This window comes from Trematomus bernacchii, unplaced genomic scaffold (genome assembly GCF_902827165.1).
Source record: "Trematomus bernacchii unplaced genomic scaffold, fTreBer1.1, whole genome shotgun sequence".
Taxonomy (NCBI): domain Eukaryota; kingdom Metazoa; phylum Chordata; class Actinopteri; order Perciformes; family Nototheniidae; genus Trematomus; species Trematomus bernacchii.
In genome coordinates this window covers 7,023,826-7,038,510 of record NW_022988066.1, presented here as the reverse complement: position 1 = coordinate 7,038,510, position 14,685 = coordinate 7,023,826, and the positions used below count along the sequence as shown (strand labels likewise).

Genomic DNA, 14,685 nt, shown 5'->3' with positions numbered 1-14,685 from the left:
TAGCTTCTGCAGACGCTTCAGAGTGAAGCATTGTGGGATACACACAACAGTGTCGAGGATGTTATTTTTTACAGTAACCATCGATTAAAAGTTTAACTGATTAAACGCCATCAAGATGAAGGTGGGTACCAGCCAAACCATGTAAAGTGATAGCATTACATCGGTTTTTAGGATTTCAGGCTTGAGTTTGAGCACAGAAACGGCTTCAGACGGCTAGCTAACAGAGCTACTTGCTAACGTTAGCGTTAATTAGGCAGCTAAGTTACTGTTGTGTGGTCGGTGTACATTGGATAAAGTTAGCTCGTTAGCTAAACCAGCTATTTTGCTGGCGATAGCAACCAACTACCAACTTATTGCGTTTCTAGGTGCAACTAACTCATTATAGAACTATGTATACCAAATGTCAGGGTAACATTGAGATATTCACATTGTATCAAGACAACATTTAAGCATGGTGCTAGGTTAGTAATAATGAGCACAATAATCATAACCCAGAGTAAGTTGTGTCTTATAGTATTTACATAACTAAGTTCAATTTTGCTTTGGGAGACACTGTCTCTTTTTATGCCCAGTTTATATTATAGGTTTTCTTTGTTAACTTCATATAATGACCATACAATTACAAATAAGTGAAACAAAGCAGACATCTAGCAAAAGTGAATGAACGTTTTACTGCATTGTAAAATACTCAGTTACATACAAGTAAAGTACATAAGTATTAGCATCCAAATATATATACTTAAAAGTACCAAAGGAAAAAGCTGTCATTATGCAGAATGGCAAAGGTTATGTAGATAAGTATGATATCGGCTTCCAAAATGTCTTCTATTACAAATACAACAAAATTGTTGAGTTCAAAACTTATAGTAGTAACATTTTACCACTTTTAGTAAGAGTTTATGTCTCAGCAAAGAATCATACAGCTCTGGAAAAACAGAACAGATCACTGCAGAATGATCAGTTTCTCTGGTTTTACTATTTAAAATTCAACAGACACTGGAATGGAATGACTGTCATACATGTAGAGATTGAGATTAAGGAATAATCAGTGGTCTACTTTTTCCCAGAGCTGTATGTTTGTAATACATATGTCTGCATATGTTTATAACATTGAAACTCGTGTAGATCTATATACGTTTTAATGTTCACCTGTTGCAGATTACAAATAGCTTTGGTAAAGGGTGATGATATCACTGTCATGCTTGGAACAAATCACTTTTATATAAGCACTGAGGCTGTTTAATAAGCATAAGAAAGTGGTAAAAAGAGTGATTCTTCAGCTTTTGCACTTTTATAGTCTTGGAACAAGAGAGGCTGCCTGCGAGCCCAAACTAAGATTGCTTGTATCATGTAAATGATGTGGAGTGACCCATTAAAAACACAGAAAGTGCATTAAAAAATAGTCATGAAAAATACGGTGATTTAGATGTGTTCTATCACATGTTTAGGATGTATGCATTCCCTATAGCCCAACACTTTATATCTAACTTTTTTTGACAGTTTATGTACACAAATATTCGTACTGGTGTATATGAAGTTTGATTAAAACTTTTTTATATTTCAGTGCTGCTGTACCCAGTAAACAGTCATAGCGCACATTCAATTATCTTTCTTTTTATGATGATTGTAAACTATTCCTGAGTTTGAAATCTTTTCAAAGGGTTATGTAGAACACTGCATTTGCTACTTTAATTTCAGTTATTTGTATGCCTTTTTCCTAATAAAACGAACTAATCCTTGTGTGACAGAGCGTTTTCATCCTCGCTGATAAAGCCTGGGCGGGTTCTAACCTTCTGTATAAGTGGCAGAAAAGCCTTGGGAATTATATTGCTGTTGCAGGGTGAGTAATAAACAACAAACGTGTGTGATGATATACTTCTCTTTATATAAGTCATGATAGCAGATTACCTCAAATGTGCATGGTATTTCTAATCATACAGGCAGGACAATTCTGTGAAAATATTTGATAGACATGGACACCAGTGGACAGAACTCAGCATACCAGGGTAAGTGTGAGAACATTACTTTTAGTTCAGATCATAATCCCTTGCTGTTTGAAAAGGTTTGACAGTAAGTTCCTTTCATCATTTTACCCATCTCCTCTCCCTTAGGCGCTGTGTGGGGATGGACTGGGATAAAGATGGGGACATTTTGGCAGTGATAGCTGCAAAATCCAGCTCCATCTACTTCTGGGATGCCAGCGTCAATAAAACCTCCCACATAGACAGCGGAATGAGGTATGGCCTTTCCCCAGAGAGAGAAATTAGCATTAGCTTAATCCTCTGAAAATCCAATGCCAGTGTTAAAGCATTAATCATTCCAGCTCATTTCGCTCAAAAGCGACTATCATTATTTTTGGAGGAAAGCGGCTTTGAAATAATTGTTATTCACTTCTTAAACCCTGAGTATGTGTTCTGATGTTTTTGCTTTCAACAGAGATCAGATGTCCTTTATTTTGTGGTCTAAGACTGGCCCACTGTTAGCAGTTGGGACAGTGAAAGGAAATCTATTGATTTACAATCAGCAGACCTCACGCAAGATCCCTGTACTCGGTAATATACAACTAAACACAAATGCACACACATATTCTTGCTTATAGTTTTGTTAGTTTTCATTCTCTTCTATAATTGTTTATCTCCTTCTCCCACCACAAATACCAGGTAAACACACAAAGAAAATCACTTGTGGGTGCTGGAACAATCAGAATCTCCTGGCTCTGGGAAGTGAGGACAACACTCTGAGCATCAGCAATCATGAGGGGGACACCATCAGACAGGTAGCCATAAAGTACATCTTATCTTATCTTAAAACACAGGCAATACAAATCTGTTAGCTTCGCCGAGGCCATGGAACGATGTGGTTTTACATCAGATTATTGCCATTTCACTGTTAGTGTCATCAGTCAGGTCTTTGAGTGGGGTCATGTTGGGATACCATCCCCATTGTAAGCACAAATGGTATGTTATTTTTCCCAGGCATCACTGCACGGTGAGCCTGCTGAGATGACCTTTTCAGTGATGAAGACGGATGAAAGATCCGGTCAAGGAGAGAACACCGTAAGTCTAGGTTTCTTCTCCACTTTCTCACTAACTTTAATTATCCACATTCTTCTGAATCATTTTTAAATTACATTTATAAAACATGTTTTCATATTAGTGTCTTGAGCTTAAGAATCACTTGTTTGCTTTGGTCATGATATCCACCATTGCCGATGTGTTTTAACTGTAAAAACCTATTAAAGCTGTCCAAAATGTACACAATATAGCAATATATTTAAAATGTCATTGTTTGAGTTTTACTTTATGGCATATTTTTACCTTTCTTGACTTTTCAGGTAAGTTTGTCTGTGGACAAGAAAATACTGATGCTCTTCAATATCCATGACCCTGACAACCGGATAGACTTGACCTTCCAGCGTCACTATGGAAACATTGTGTCCTACCGCTGGTACTGCACGTTAACACACACTAACAAAACACTTGTGCTTAATCTTATCAGTGAGATATGTGTATAAGTCAGTTCTCTTCCTCTGTGCGTCTCTCCAGGTATGGTGATGGGTATATACTGATCGGCTTCTCCCATGGGTACTTTGTGGTTATCTCCACGCACATCAGGGAGATTGGTCATGAGCTCTGTCAGGCTCACAACCATAAAGAAAGTCTCAACAGTGTGGCCATCTCAACAGCTTTAAACAAGGCTGCCTCCTGCGGGGACAACAGGTACACACTGGCTTTCAAGATTAACACCAGAACTGTGTTTGTAAAGTGAACAAAAACTAAAGCCTTTTGCTTTCTGTTGCAGCATTAAGATCCACGACTTGTCTGATTTCAAGGACATCAGCAATGTAGTGCAGCTGGATGATGAGACTAAAGGTAAGACAGTCCTCTTTTTCTGCCAGGGCTGTCTTGAAGGCACCACCACACACTTCTTTATGCTCTCTCTCCTCCTCCAGGTCTGGACCAGCTGAACTGGACAGACGACGGGCAGCTGTTGGCGGTCTCCACTCAGAAAGGGACGCTGCATGTCTTCCTCACCAAGCTGCCGATCCTGGGCAGCAGCTTTGGGACCCGGCTGGCGTACCTCACCTCGCTGCTGGAGGTCACTGTGTCCAACCAGGTGGAGGGGGTGAGAAACAGTATTACTTTAAACCTCTGCTCACACCATGTTATTTTCTCGTGTCTGGTTTAGAGAGATATATCTATCCCTAGCTGCTCTGCAATTACAAACCACCTTCAATCCCTCGTTGATGCCTTTTGCTTTTCAGGAGAGTCCTGTGACTATAGAAGTGGAAGTAGAGCCTACCTTTATTGCGCTGGGACCGTACCATGTGGCCGTGGGGATGAACAACAGAGCCTGGTTTTACGACTTGATAGACCACAAGCCTGGTGTGTGTTAACCAAGAAAAACCATGTTAATTCATAAACATATTATTATTTGTATAAACTTATATCATTAGATGAATACGTATGGCTTAACAGTTTTGTTTCTCACTCAGGTTTTAAAAAGTTGAAGGACATAGAGTATTTGGGGACGATAGCAAGCATGTGCCTTAACTCTTACTACGCTGCAGCGCTGTTTGAGGGGAAGGTGCAGCTGCACATGGTGAGTCAGTGCTCTGTTTCTCTTTTCATCACCAACAATCATCCTTCATTGAGCAGGCTTTCCCGTTTACTGTTTTTAGTGTGACTTTACTACATATACTCTGTGTGTATTATGTTTAGATTGAAGGCAAAGATCAGGAGGAGAAGAAACAGATGAAGTTGTTTCCAGACGACGACAGAAAAGGGCGGATCCTTTGCCACGCACTCACCGCTGACTTCCTCTACTACGGCACTGATGTAAGGCCCAGCTTATCCTCCCCTCCGTCTGCCAACTAAACTTTATTCGAGCAGAAGTACTATTTTGTTAAAGTGGCATTTTTAATTAAGACTTTCATTTGGCTTATTAATGTAAGCTACAAATGTCTCTTAAAGCCACATTGAAATTAGGTTTCTCAGCAAGTAATGAATAGAAGTCTGACTTTGCACTTTTCCTTTTATTATTCCCCTCCCTCAATCCCCACCTCTCCTTTTCTAACGGGTGTTATCTGTTTGTCAGTCAGGTAATGTGGTGTGTGTCTTGGTGGAGGACTGGGAGACTGTGAGCAGCTACACCCACTCGGTTGGTGTGAGGAAAGTGTTCCCTGACCTAAATGGCACACGGCTGGTTTTCATTGACGACAAGAACGGTGGCTTCCTGCTCTCTCCTTCAAATGTTAGTACAAATGGTAACTTACATCTATGCATGCATACATAGACATACTGTACAGTGTACTCTGAGGTACTTTGGCTGCTTATAAAACTAGATACTTAAATATGCGGTGACTAAATATCATGGTAAGACAATATGTATTATATTCCATGTCTTTGTATGTGTCCAATCTAGGCCACAGACTCCTGCTTCGAGCTCCCAAACTTCTCTCCCACCATCACTGGAGTGCTGTGGGACAACTGGCACTCTGACAGAGGAGTGTTTGTGGCGTATGATGATGACAAGGTCTACACCTACGCCCTGCACAAAACCACCATATATGGTAGGGTCACCACCATCACCACCATCACACACATTGCTCTGATGTGCTTAGAGGACAATAATGTCTGAACCGAAAAACTGCAGTAAAAATAAGCTTGATATTATTCTCACTTTCGGTGAGTTAATCATTTGAACCAACTATATTTTTAGCTACATAGTTTATTAGTGACTAAAGGTATGAGCTGTCTTTGAAATTCCCCCCAAAAATTACAAAACGAACAGCAAATATTTTAATATGTAAATCAACAAAATACTATCATCTATCAGTACTTAATGAAAAACCAACGTCCCTCTCTCTGTCTGCCCAGGCCCCCGGGTGGTGTTGGTGGGAAGCACTGCACTCCTCTTTTCCCAGAAGCCTTTGCTCTTGCACAACGGGGACCTGACATGTCAGACAGCGAGCGGCAAGACCAGTGAAGTCACTCTGAGCACACACTCCTTCCTCAAGAATTCAACCGGCACCGCAACGGACTCACCGCCGGAGCTCAGCAAGCAGGTCGCCCAGGCGCTGAAGCTCAAGAGGTCGGCCATGTTGGAGATATTGACCATGTTTGATGTGTTATATTTTATATAATTGTCAGTTGGAAGTATATTTGGTTTTCAGTCAAATATGGGTTTTTTTCTGTGGTTTTGGTTGGATGCTGTTAAGGGTACATGTGGGTTCATTAACAATAAAAAGACAACTGTATGCAACTCCAATGTAACAGAAGATAGGTTTTTACATCTTTAGACACTATATGATATAAATAATATGTGTGTGTGTATTCCTGTCCAGGTTCCATGAAGCCCGGGGTCTGTGTCAGTCGTCAGGCAGCAGCACAGACTGGGCGGAGGTGGGCGGAGCCTGTCTGGTCCACATGGAGGTGGAGCTGGCCATCCAGGTGTACCGCATGAGTGGCAATGTGGGCATGGTGCTGTCCCTGCAGGGCATCCAGGTAACACACACACACACACACACACACACACACACACATACACATACACATACACATACACATACACATACACATACACATACACATACACATACACATACACATACACATACACACACACAGACTCACACAGACACACACAGACACACACAGACAGACCAGGGGAACCTCTAAATGACAGACACGGTTTCAGGCTGACAAATCTGATACATCCCCCCGTCCCCCCTCTCTCTGTCCAGGGCATAGAGGACATGAATTTGAGGGCGGGACATTTGGCCATGTTTCTAGGTGACTACAACCTGGCCCAGGACCTGTATCTGTCCTCAGGCTGCCCAATCGTTGCCCTGGAGGTAAAATCGTAGACACTATTTATGTGTGCATGCGTGCGAACATGTGACAAATAGTTATTACTTATTTATTTTAATCCAGTAAAAAATTGAATTAATATTAGTGTGTGTGTTTTCTTTTAGATGAGGAGAGACCTGTTGCATTGGGACAGCGCTCTTATGTTAGCTAAGAGGTTAGCAGAAGCCCAAATTCCCTTTATTTCCAAAGAATATGCTGTCCACCTGGAGTTTATGTGAGTACACACACACACACACACACACACAAACACCATCTGATCTATCTACACTGTATTAACCGCTCTCTTTCTCTCTTTGTAGCGGTGACTATGTGAACGCTCTAGCACACTATGAAAAAGGCATGACCCAGAATAATAAGGTAAATGCGATATATTTAATCTCAGCTTCCTGCAATGATAACAGCATCACACGTTTTAAACCTTTTGCTTTTTCTGTTGACATTTGAGATTTGTCCTATCCATACAACATGTGACCTAACTAGCTGGTTAGCTTTTTGTTAACGCTGTTATGATAACAAGATACTGTAGAAAAACAGATTTTGACTGATGTAACTGATGATACATTTCAGCTTTTTAGGGATACAAAATGATTTATTATGTTCATTCAATGGCATGGGAAATCCATGTTTATGGTCTGACGCTCCCTAGTTAAGAATAACGCAGAGAGTATAGAGCGTTTTTTCCAAAGAATACATTACGGTTCCAGTCTGAGTATTGATATGAAATTATTTCAATTGAACTTTCTTTGAATCAACTCCGACATAGCCCCTAATCCCATTTGAAAATGTTAAAAGAATTATGACTCTGCACTTACATTTTCTTTGCAAAAAAACGACTTTATTCACAGTTGACTATCCGCCTATTTGCCCATTCAAGGTTTCTATTTTTTCATACTTCATAAAAAAGCACCATCATATTGTATTATATTTATTTAACACATGGTCAAAATACTCCTCTGGCGGAGCAGTTCCAGGAGCATGACGAGGCGTGTAAAGCCGGCGTCGCCAGGATGTCCATCAGGATGGGGGACATCCGGAGAGGAGCCGCTCAGGCCATCCAGCACCCGAGCAGAGTGCTGAAGAAGGAATGTGGCGCCATCCTGGAGAGCATGAAGGTAGAGAGGCAGCCTCTCCTCTTTAGAACTATGCAACAGCATTCTTTATGGTTCACCTTCATACATCCTCATAAAACTTCAATATGTCCAAAACTCAGCTGCCTGCATGCTCACCTCCCCCCGACGCTCCGACCACATCACCCCTATCCTCCATGACCTCCACTAGCTCCCCATCAAACACCTCATTGACTTTAAAATCTTACTATTCACTTTCAAAGCTCTCTCTCTCTCTCTCTCTCTCTCTCTCTCTCTCTCTCTCTCTCTCTCTCTCTCTCTCTCTCTCTCTCTCTCTCTCTCTCTCTCTGGAACTCCCTCCCCAGCCACATCCGATCTACCAACACTCATTCAAAAAATCCCTCTAAACTCACCTTTTCACTCTTTCCTTCAACTCCTAATCCACTATTATTTTGCTTCTTTACTTGCTTGTAAAGCGCTTTGAGCATCAGGAAAAACGCTATATAAATAACATGTATCATTATTATCATTATTATTATATGTTTTGGATGTTTTAAAAAAAACAATATCATAGGTTACAGTGATCTGATATGTTTGTGTTTCTAGAGCAGTGTTGCATGTTTCTGAGCATCAGATAATGTCTAAGTATGTAACAAATAAAATCTTATGAATCTCTTTTACAGCAATTCTCTGAAGCTGCTCAGCTCTATGAAAAAGGACAATATTATGACAAAGCTGCCTCGGTCTACATTCGTTGCAAGAACTGGTGAGACGAACACCAACACCCTCCTGGAACTTTATCCTTCTTTGTACAAGTTCACTTTATTCTTCTTTGGCACACAGGGCGAAGGTGGGCGAGCTGCTCCAACATGTCTCCTCTCCTAAGATCCACCTGCAGTACGCCAAGGCCAAGGAGGCGGACGGCAAGTAGGTTCTTAGTGAATCTGCGTCACCTTGGAGATATGATATCATTAAAGGAAGAAGCAGGTGTAATGTGTAATCTGTGCACCAGGTACAAAGACGCAGCACAGGCCTATGAGAGCGCCAAGGACTGGGACAACGTGATCCGCGTGCTGCTCGACCACCTGAACAACCCCGAGGAGGCTGTCCGCATCGTCAGGGAGACGCAGAGCATCGATGGAGCCAAGATGGTGGCCAGGTAGGACAAACAAGAGCAGAGGTGTCTACAAACAACCACAGCCGAGTAGTTCTGTACTTTACTTATCGTCACAGTAGAGATAGTACTAGTAACCTTTGGTTATATGTTTCATTAACTTAATTTGTTTTTAATATTATTACATTGTTAATGATCCCCCTCCTTATTTAGTCTCCTGGTTCCCTAGATATGCTTTATAACATGTTTCACACATGCATTCAGTGTTGCTAACATGATCTGTGGCTCTTTTTAATTATTAGTATGGCAGTTCAACTAATGACTTATTACCCACATTGGAATTATAAGCATTGAATTGTCTACCATTTGACAAGCACTTTAACATTCATTTTTACTTTTTAGTGCTGAGTGAGTAGAATTTATTTCCACTGCAGATTTGTTTTTGATTAACTGTTACATTTAGGAAATGCGTTTTTCCCACCAAAGTCCAAGACTCATCCACTTTAACATATCTATTTACAATGAATTAAAACAGAGACAAGATGCATCTCATTTGAAAATCTGGTATGAGCAGATTTTAGATTTTAGATTTCTTCACTGATTAGTGATCAGTGTCGTTGCTAACTAGATTTCTGTGGCGTGATTTCTTAACTTTTTGTTTCATGTCCAAATCCTTTCCCTTTGCTTCTTTTTTTACTTACTACATTTTTCACATATGTTTGTGTGTGTCTCAGGTTCTTCCTGGGGTTGAACGACTACGGCTCAGCCATCCACTTCCTGGTTCTGTCTCAGTGCAACGACGAAGCTTTCCAATTGGCCCAGCAGCACGGGCAGATGGAGGTCTACGCTGACATCATTGGTACGTCACTGTGTGAATGTTTATATAGAACATACAGACTATTCTATAGTTGAATGGGTCTAACGTTATTTCCTGTTGCAGTATTTGCTAATAATGTTTTACCACTAGGTCCAATAAAACTGTCTATAAGTTGAATCTTAATGCTTGACTGCTGCGGTGTGTTCTTCAGGTCCTGAGGCGACGCAGGAGGACTACCAGAGCATCGCGCTCTACTTCGAGGGAGAGAAGAAACACCTGCAGGCCGGAAAGTTCTTCCAGAAGTGTGGCCAGTACAGCAGAGTGAGAACCCTCCTTGTTTTTTATTTCAGTTCATCACAATCACACCATCAACTCATCTGGAGATACATGGCTTTCTCCGGACAGGAAGTAGAGCTGTGGAGTAAAAAGAACAATATGAACCTCTGAGACGAGTGGAGAATAAAGTTGCATAAATGTTTTCTCTCTCTGCGTCCCAGGCCCTGAAGCACTTCCTGAAGTGTCCCAACACTGATGACAACCTGGCTGTGGAGATGGCCATAGAGACGGTGAGAGCAGTGTGTCTCACTGAGTATCACACTGCATGTACAGAATCATGTCAACAGTTTGTTCATTGTTGTGATGTGGGTTTCAGGTGGGTCAGGCCAGGGACAGTTCTCTGACCAATCAGCTGATAGATTACCTGATGGGAGAAAGTGACGGTATGCCCAAGGTAAAGAACACTCTGAAGCCGTCTCCATTGCATGTGTGTCAATGGCTGTGACTTCCCTTTGGGTGGGATACATCCAGTATTGTATAATTGTTCTAAAAAAAAAAAAAACATCTTTCATGTATTCATAGCCAATTCTCCCTCTCCATGTCTCTCCTACTCCTCGTCTGGTGTGTGAAGTGTCTCTTCATTTGTTTTTGGGTTTATTTATTTTTTACACACACTGCAACAGTTTATGAAAAAACTGGATGTTTTTGTCAACAACTTTTTCCGTCACTGAAATGAACAGCGAGACAGCACCAACGTCATTTGACAACATCACAATGCAATATTGTCGACCAAAAAAGATGAGACTAAAATAAAAGCTTTACCCAGATCCTTCTATATCTATTATCCCAAAATCCACATGTTCTGAATGCAGCCGTTTTGTGTCCTTTGCCACGTTGCCCCTTGTGAATACAATGTGTGTAAATCAGTCCCTGAATGACACTGTTTACTAAACTGGTGATGGTTAGATGACCTTTCCTCCCTCTTCCCAGGATGCCAAGTATCTGTTCCGCCTGTACATGGCGCTGCAGCTGTTCAGAGAGGCCGCTCGCACTGCCATCATCATCGCCAGAGAGGAGCAGTGTGCAGGCACGTCTTCACGCTGTGCACCGATAACATTCTGTGAGATTTCCAATCCTCATTCTGTTTTCGACATGTTATTCCTCCAGGGAACTACCGTAATGCCCATGACGTGCTGTTCAGCATGTACACGGAGCTGCAGGCCCAGAAGATTAAGATCCCTGCTGAGATGGTCACAAATCTGATGATTCTCCACTCCTACCTGCTGGTTAAGGTCAGAACGCCTGCTGTGTGTTAGCGATGTTTACTGTCGTCATGGTGTCTAGTAGTGATGTTACGTATTGCGCCGAGGCTTCGGAGCGTGTGTCGAGTAATCCCGGAAGCTTTTTGTGAAGCTTGTATCGAGGCTTGTATCGTTTTGGGCCAGTGACGTCACCGATGACAAACGAAGCCTCGCTGCCTGTCAATACCACGTGACTGCTTCAGGAAGCAATTCAGATCGGTTGAACCACAACACTCATATTACCCATGGATGTATAATAAGAACCATATTACCCCTCCTGTACCCGGGCCCGGTGACACGATTGAATTAAGAGAGCTCAGACCCTCACTTATATAGAGGTCGGAACATGTCATAAGTATAAATAAATAAATAAATACAGGAATAAATAGGGTGCAGTGTTTTCAGGTAGATTCAGTGTGGGCTGTGGCTCAGCTGGAAAGCAGTTGACTATCAATTTTAGGGTCCCTGGTTCAACGACTCGTCAATAAGTATTTTTTTATGTTTATAAAAGGTACAACCAAATGAGATAATGGAGTTAATAAATGTATTCTTTGATAGGGTTTAGCCTTTCTCAGGCTACAACATGGTTAAGTTTACGAATATTATTAAGGAATACAAATCCCTCTTTGCAATGTTTTCCAGCCTCCTTAGGCTTTTCAATCACAATCATTGGAATAAATACATTATTGTTAACATGAAAATATGATTTTGTGTTCGTTGTTTAGAGTTATTCTAAGGCTTTGCTCATTGGGAACTCGGTATGAGATACAGCACACTGTTGAGATGTCATAATGTGCCTGTTTTACACACTTTGACCAACAGGGGGGTTCAAATGAAGCCTCGTGAGATGAACCCTTTTGAGAACCAATTGGCTGGAAAGCTTCATAAGGCTTCATCTCGCCATCACTAGTGTCTAGTGATTCTGAGTCCCTCACACTCTTCCAGACCCACCTCAAAACTCATCTTCACCTCTGTCTACCCATAAGCCCCCCCCCCCCATCAATACATTCCTGTTGACTGTCTTTGTTTGTCCTTATTTATCCGCCCTCCCTTATACTGTAAAACGTCTTTGAGTTCAAGAAAAGTGCTATATAAATATAATGTATTATGTATTATTATTAGTCTTTGTTCATAGACTGTTAAGGATAACAAAATATATAAATAAGTATGTCATAAAGAAGTCATTGCAGAGCATGCCATAAATCGATTGTATGTCATAAAAGGTTATTTCATGTATTTATATAGTATAAACAAAAGTCACAGTATATTATGTTGTAAAAAAGTTTTAAAAAATCATTTGTCATTTATAAGTGTAGTAGATTAGCTCATACAAAATGGCAAAATAATATAGTATAGGATGTCAAGAACGTCTTTTGTAAAAAATGGTACTGTTGTGTTTCTGACTTTGTACATTGTGTTATTATGCAGATCCATGTAAAGAGGGGGGACCACCTAAAAGGCGCTCGCATGCTCATCCGGGTCAGCAACAATATCAGCAAGTTCCCCGCACGTGAGTCCACACAGAGAACTCTACAAATCACATGATAACACATCTAAATAAAGTTGAAATGTCCCTAACATAAAGAAATCCAAACAGAGGTCTAATCAGTGTTTGTGTGTAGATGTTGTTCCCATTCTGACGTCAGCGGTCATCGAGTGTCACCGCGCCGGACTGAAGAACTCGGCCTTCAGCTTTGCCGCCATGCTGATGAGACCGGAGTACAGGAACGAGATCGACTCCAAGTACAGGAAGAAGATCGAGGCCATGGTTCGGTGAGCGGGGAGAATGTTCACACCTCCTGTGTTCTGTCAAACTCCCTCTCCTGCTCTGTTCTAACCTCCCTTCCTTTCCTACACGTCCTCTCCCTGCACATCCGTCCTCACCTCAGACGTCCCGACACCTCAGAGCTGGAGGAGGAGACGACCCCCTGTCCCTTCTGTGGCGCTCAGCTGCCGCAGAACGAACTGCTCTGCATCTCCTGCAAGAACAACCTGCCCTACTGCATCTCCACGGTACAACACAGAATCACTGAGTCGTTCATAACACCCCTGAACCCAATCGTTTCCCTTGTATTTTGTATCTTTTGATATCTTTACCCTTCTGTTTTCTCAGGGTCGTCATATGCTGAAAGAAGACTGGTCTGTGTGTCCTCACTGTGAATTCCCCTCACTCTACTCTCAGTTCACTCTGTAAGTTATGCATTCCTTGGTATATTTTGGTTTCAAACTACCCACATAGACAGTTTAGGCACTTCTTTGTTTTCCAAAGAGACATTCTTGATGTGAAATCTTCCAAAGGGATCAGCTGGTTTAAACAGTGGCCTTCTGATTCTCAAATCAACTTGGACAGTAGCAGTTTGCTAGTTTAGAGCTCCACTGGCACCTTCGTTTTTCTAATTCAGAATTAGTGGGGCTTTTTAGGAAATGCGCTTATTGGCTTTCCTGCTAAGAGGGATACGATTGATACCAGGATGTCACTGTACCATACACGTGTTTTCGTAGAGTTTAAACCGACAGATTATATTGTATTTATTAGATGTGCTGGCAGGCACCTTTTGACAGAGCCAGGCTTCCGAATCTTTTTGCTAAACGCTCCTTGCTATAACTTCATATTTAACTTGTGAAATGAGGGGTATCAATCTCCCACATCTATACTGAATGTATTTTTGTGTTCAGGTTGCTGGAGACGGAGACGACGTGTCCCATGTGCTCCGAGGCTCTGAGTGTCAAACAGGTGAAGACGATAACTGACTGTTCCAAATACCTGCAGGCTGAGGACCTCGATCAGTGACAACATACTACTCATCACATGTATATAGATGTATTGTCCTTTTGTATTTGTTTAAATATGTCAGATATATATATTTTGGATGGATTGTAAGCAGCTTTTAGTTTTTGTATGTGAAAATCATAGGAGTAGTTACATTTTTTAAAGATGCTTAATATGCTAACAACTGAAAAACAATAAATCAAATAAAGAAAGCTGTTTAAATGAAATGTTTGTATTTTCTTCTGGAGTGGCTGAAGATGATTCAAACGGGTCATTTTGCTCTGGATTACTGGAGGAGTTCAGAAATGATCATTAAGATCTTTTTTTATATAATGATTTGTAGTTAAACCCTTCATCACGTTGCTTCGCAGAGTGAACACTGAATACAACATCAAATCTGTTGCGTGAATTTTCCTCTGAGCGGCTTAGTTGTTTTTAAATAAATGTGAGTCGCGGTATCTGTGAACA

The 14,685-nt window shown here is 41.3% G+C and overlaps 1 protein-coding gene across 1 annotated transcript; it reads left to right on the top strand.

The window, feature by feature from the left end:
• Positions 1 to 30: 30 nt before the first annotated feature.
• On the top strand, positions 31 to 14,444 carry wdr19 (WD repeat domain 19). The gene is made up of 36 exons (XM_034120321.1): positions 31 to 121; positions 1,749 to 1,840; positions 1,941 to 2,006; positions 2,112 to 2,237; positions 2,437 to 2,552; positions 2,661 to 2,776; positions 2,976 to 3,056; positions 3,335 to 3,447; positions 3,546 to 3,719; positions 3,802 to 3,872; positions 3,953 to 4,125; positions 4,265 to 4,385; positions 4,496 to 4,602; positions 4,722 to 4,838; positions 5,098 to 5,253; positions 5,425 to 5,572; positions 5,880 to 6,093; positions 6,347 to 6,506; positions 6,746 to 6,856; positions 6,977 to 7,086; positions 7,172 to 7,229; positions 7,838 to 7,984; positions 8,623 to 8,705; positions 8,783 to 8,866; positions 8,952 to 9,098; positions 9,788 to 9,912; positions 10,082 to 10,191; positions 10,368 to 10,436; positions 10,523 to 10,600; positions 11,137 to 11,233; positions 11,314 to 11,438; positions 12,876 to 12,957; positions 13,070 to 13,220; positions 13,337 to 13,460; positions 13,561 to 13,637; positions 14,124 to 14,444. Exons 1-36 carry the CDS (start codon positions 116 to 118, stop codon positions 14,236 to 14,238), a joined length of 4,050 nt encoding a protein of 1,349 aa, XP_033976212.1. The 5' UTR covers positions 31 to 115; the 3' UTR covers positions 14,239 to 14,444.
• The last annotated feature ends 241 nt before the right edge of the window (positions 14,445 to 14,685 follow it).

Excerpts from the sequence above, each read along its gene's own strand:
- wdr19 (XM_034120321.1), top strand. Across the intron at positions 5,573-5,879 it reads GCACAAAACCACCATATATG|GCCCCCGGGTGGTGTTGGTG; the intron begins GTAGGGTCACCA and ends CTGTCTGCCCAG. Across the intron at positions 6,094-6,346 it reads CAGGCGCTGAAGCTCAAGAG|GTTCCATGAAGCCCGGGGTC; the intron begins GTCGGCCATGTT and ends ATTCCTGTCCAG.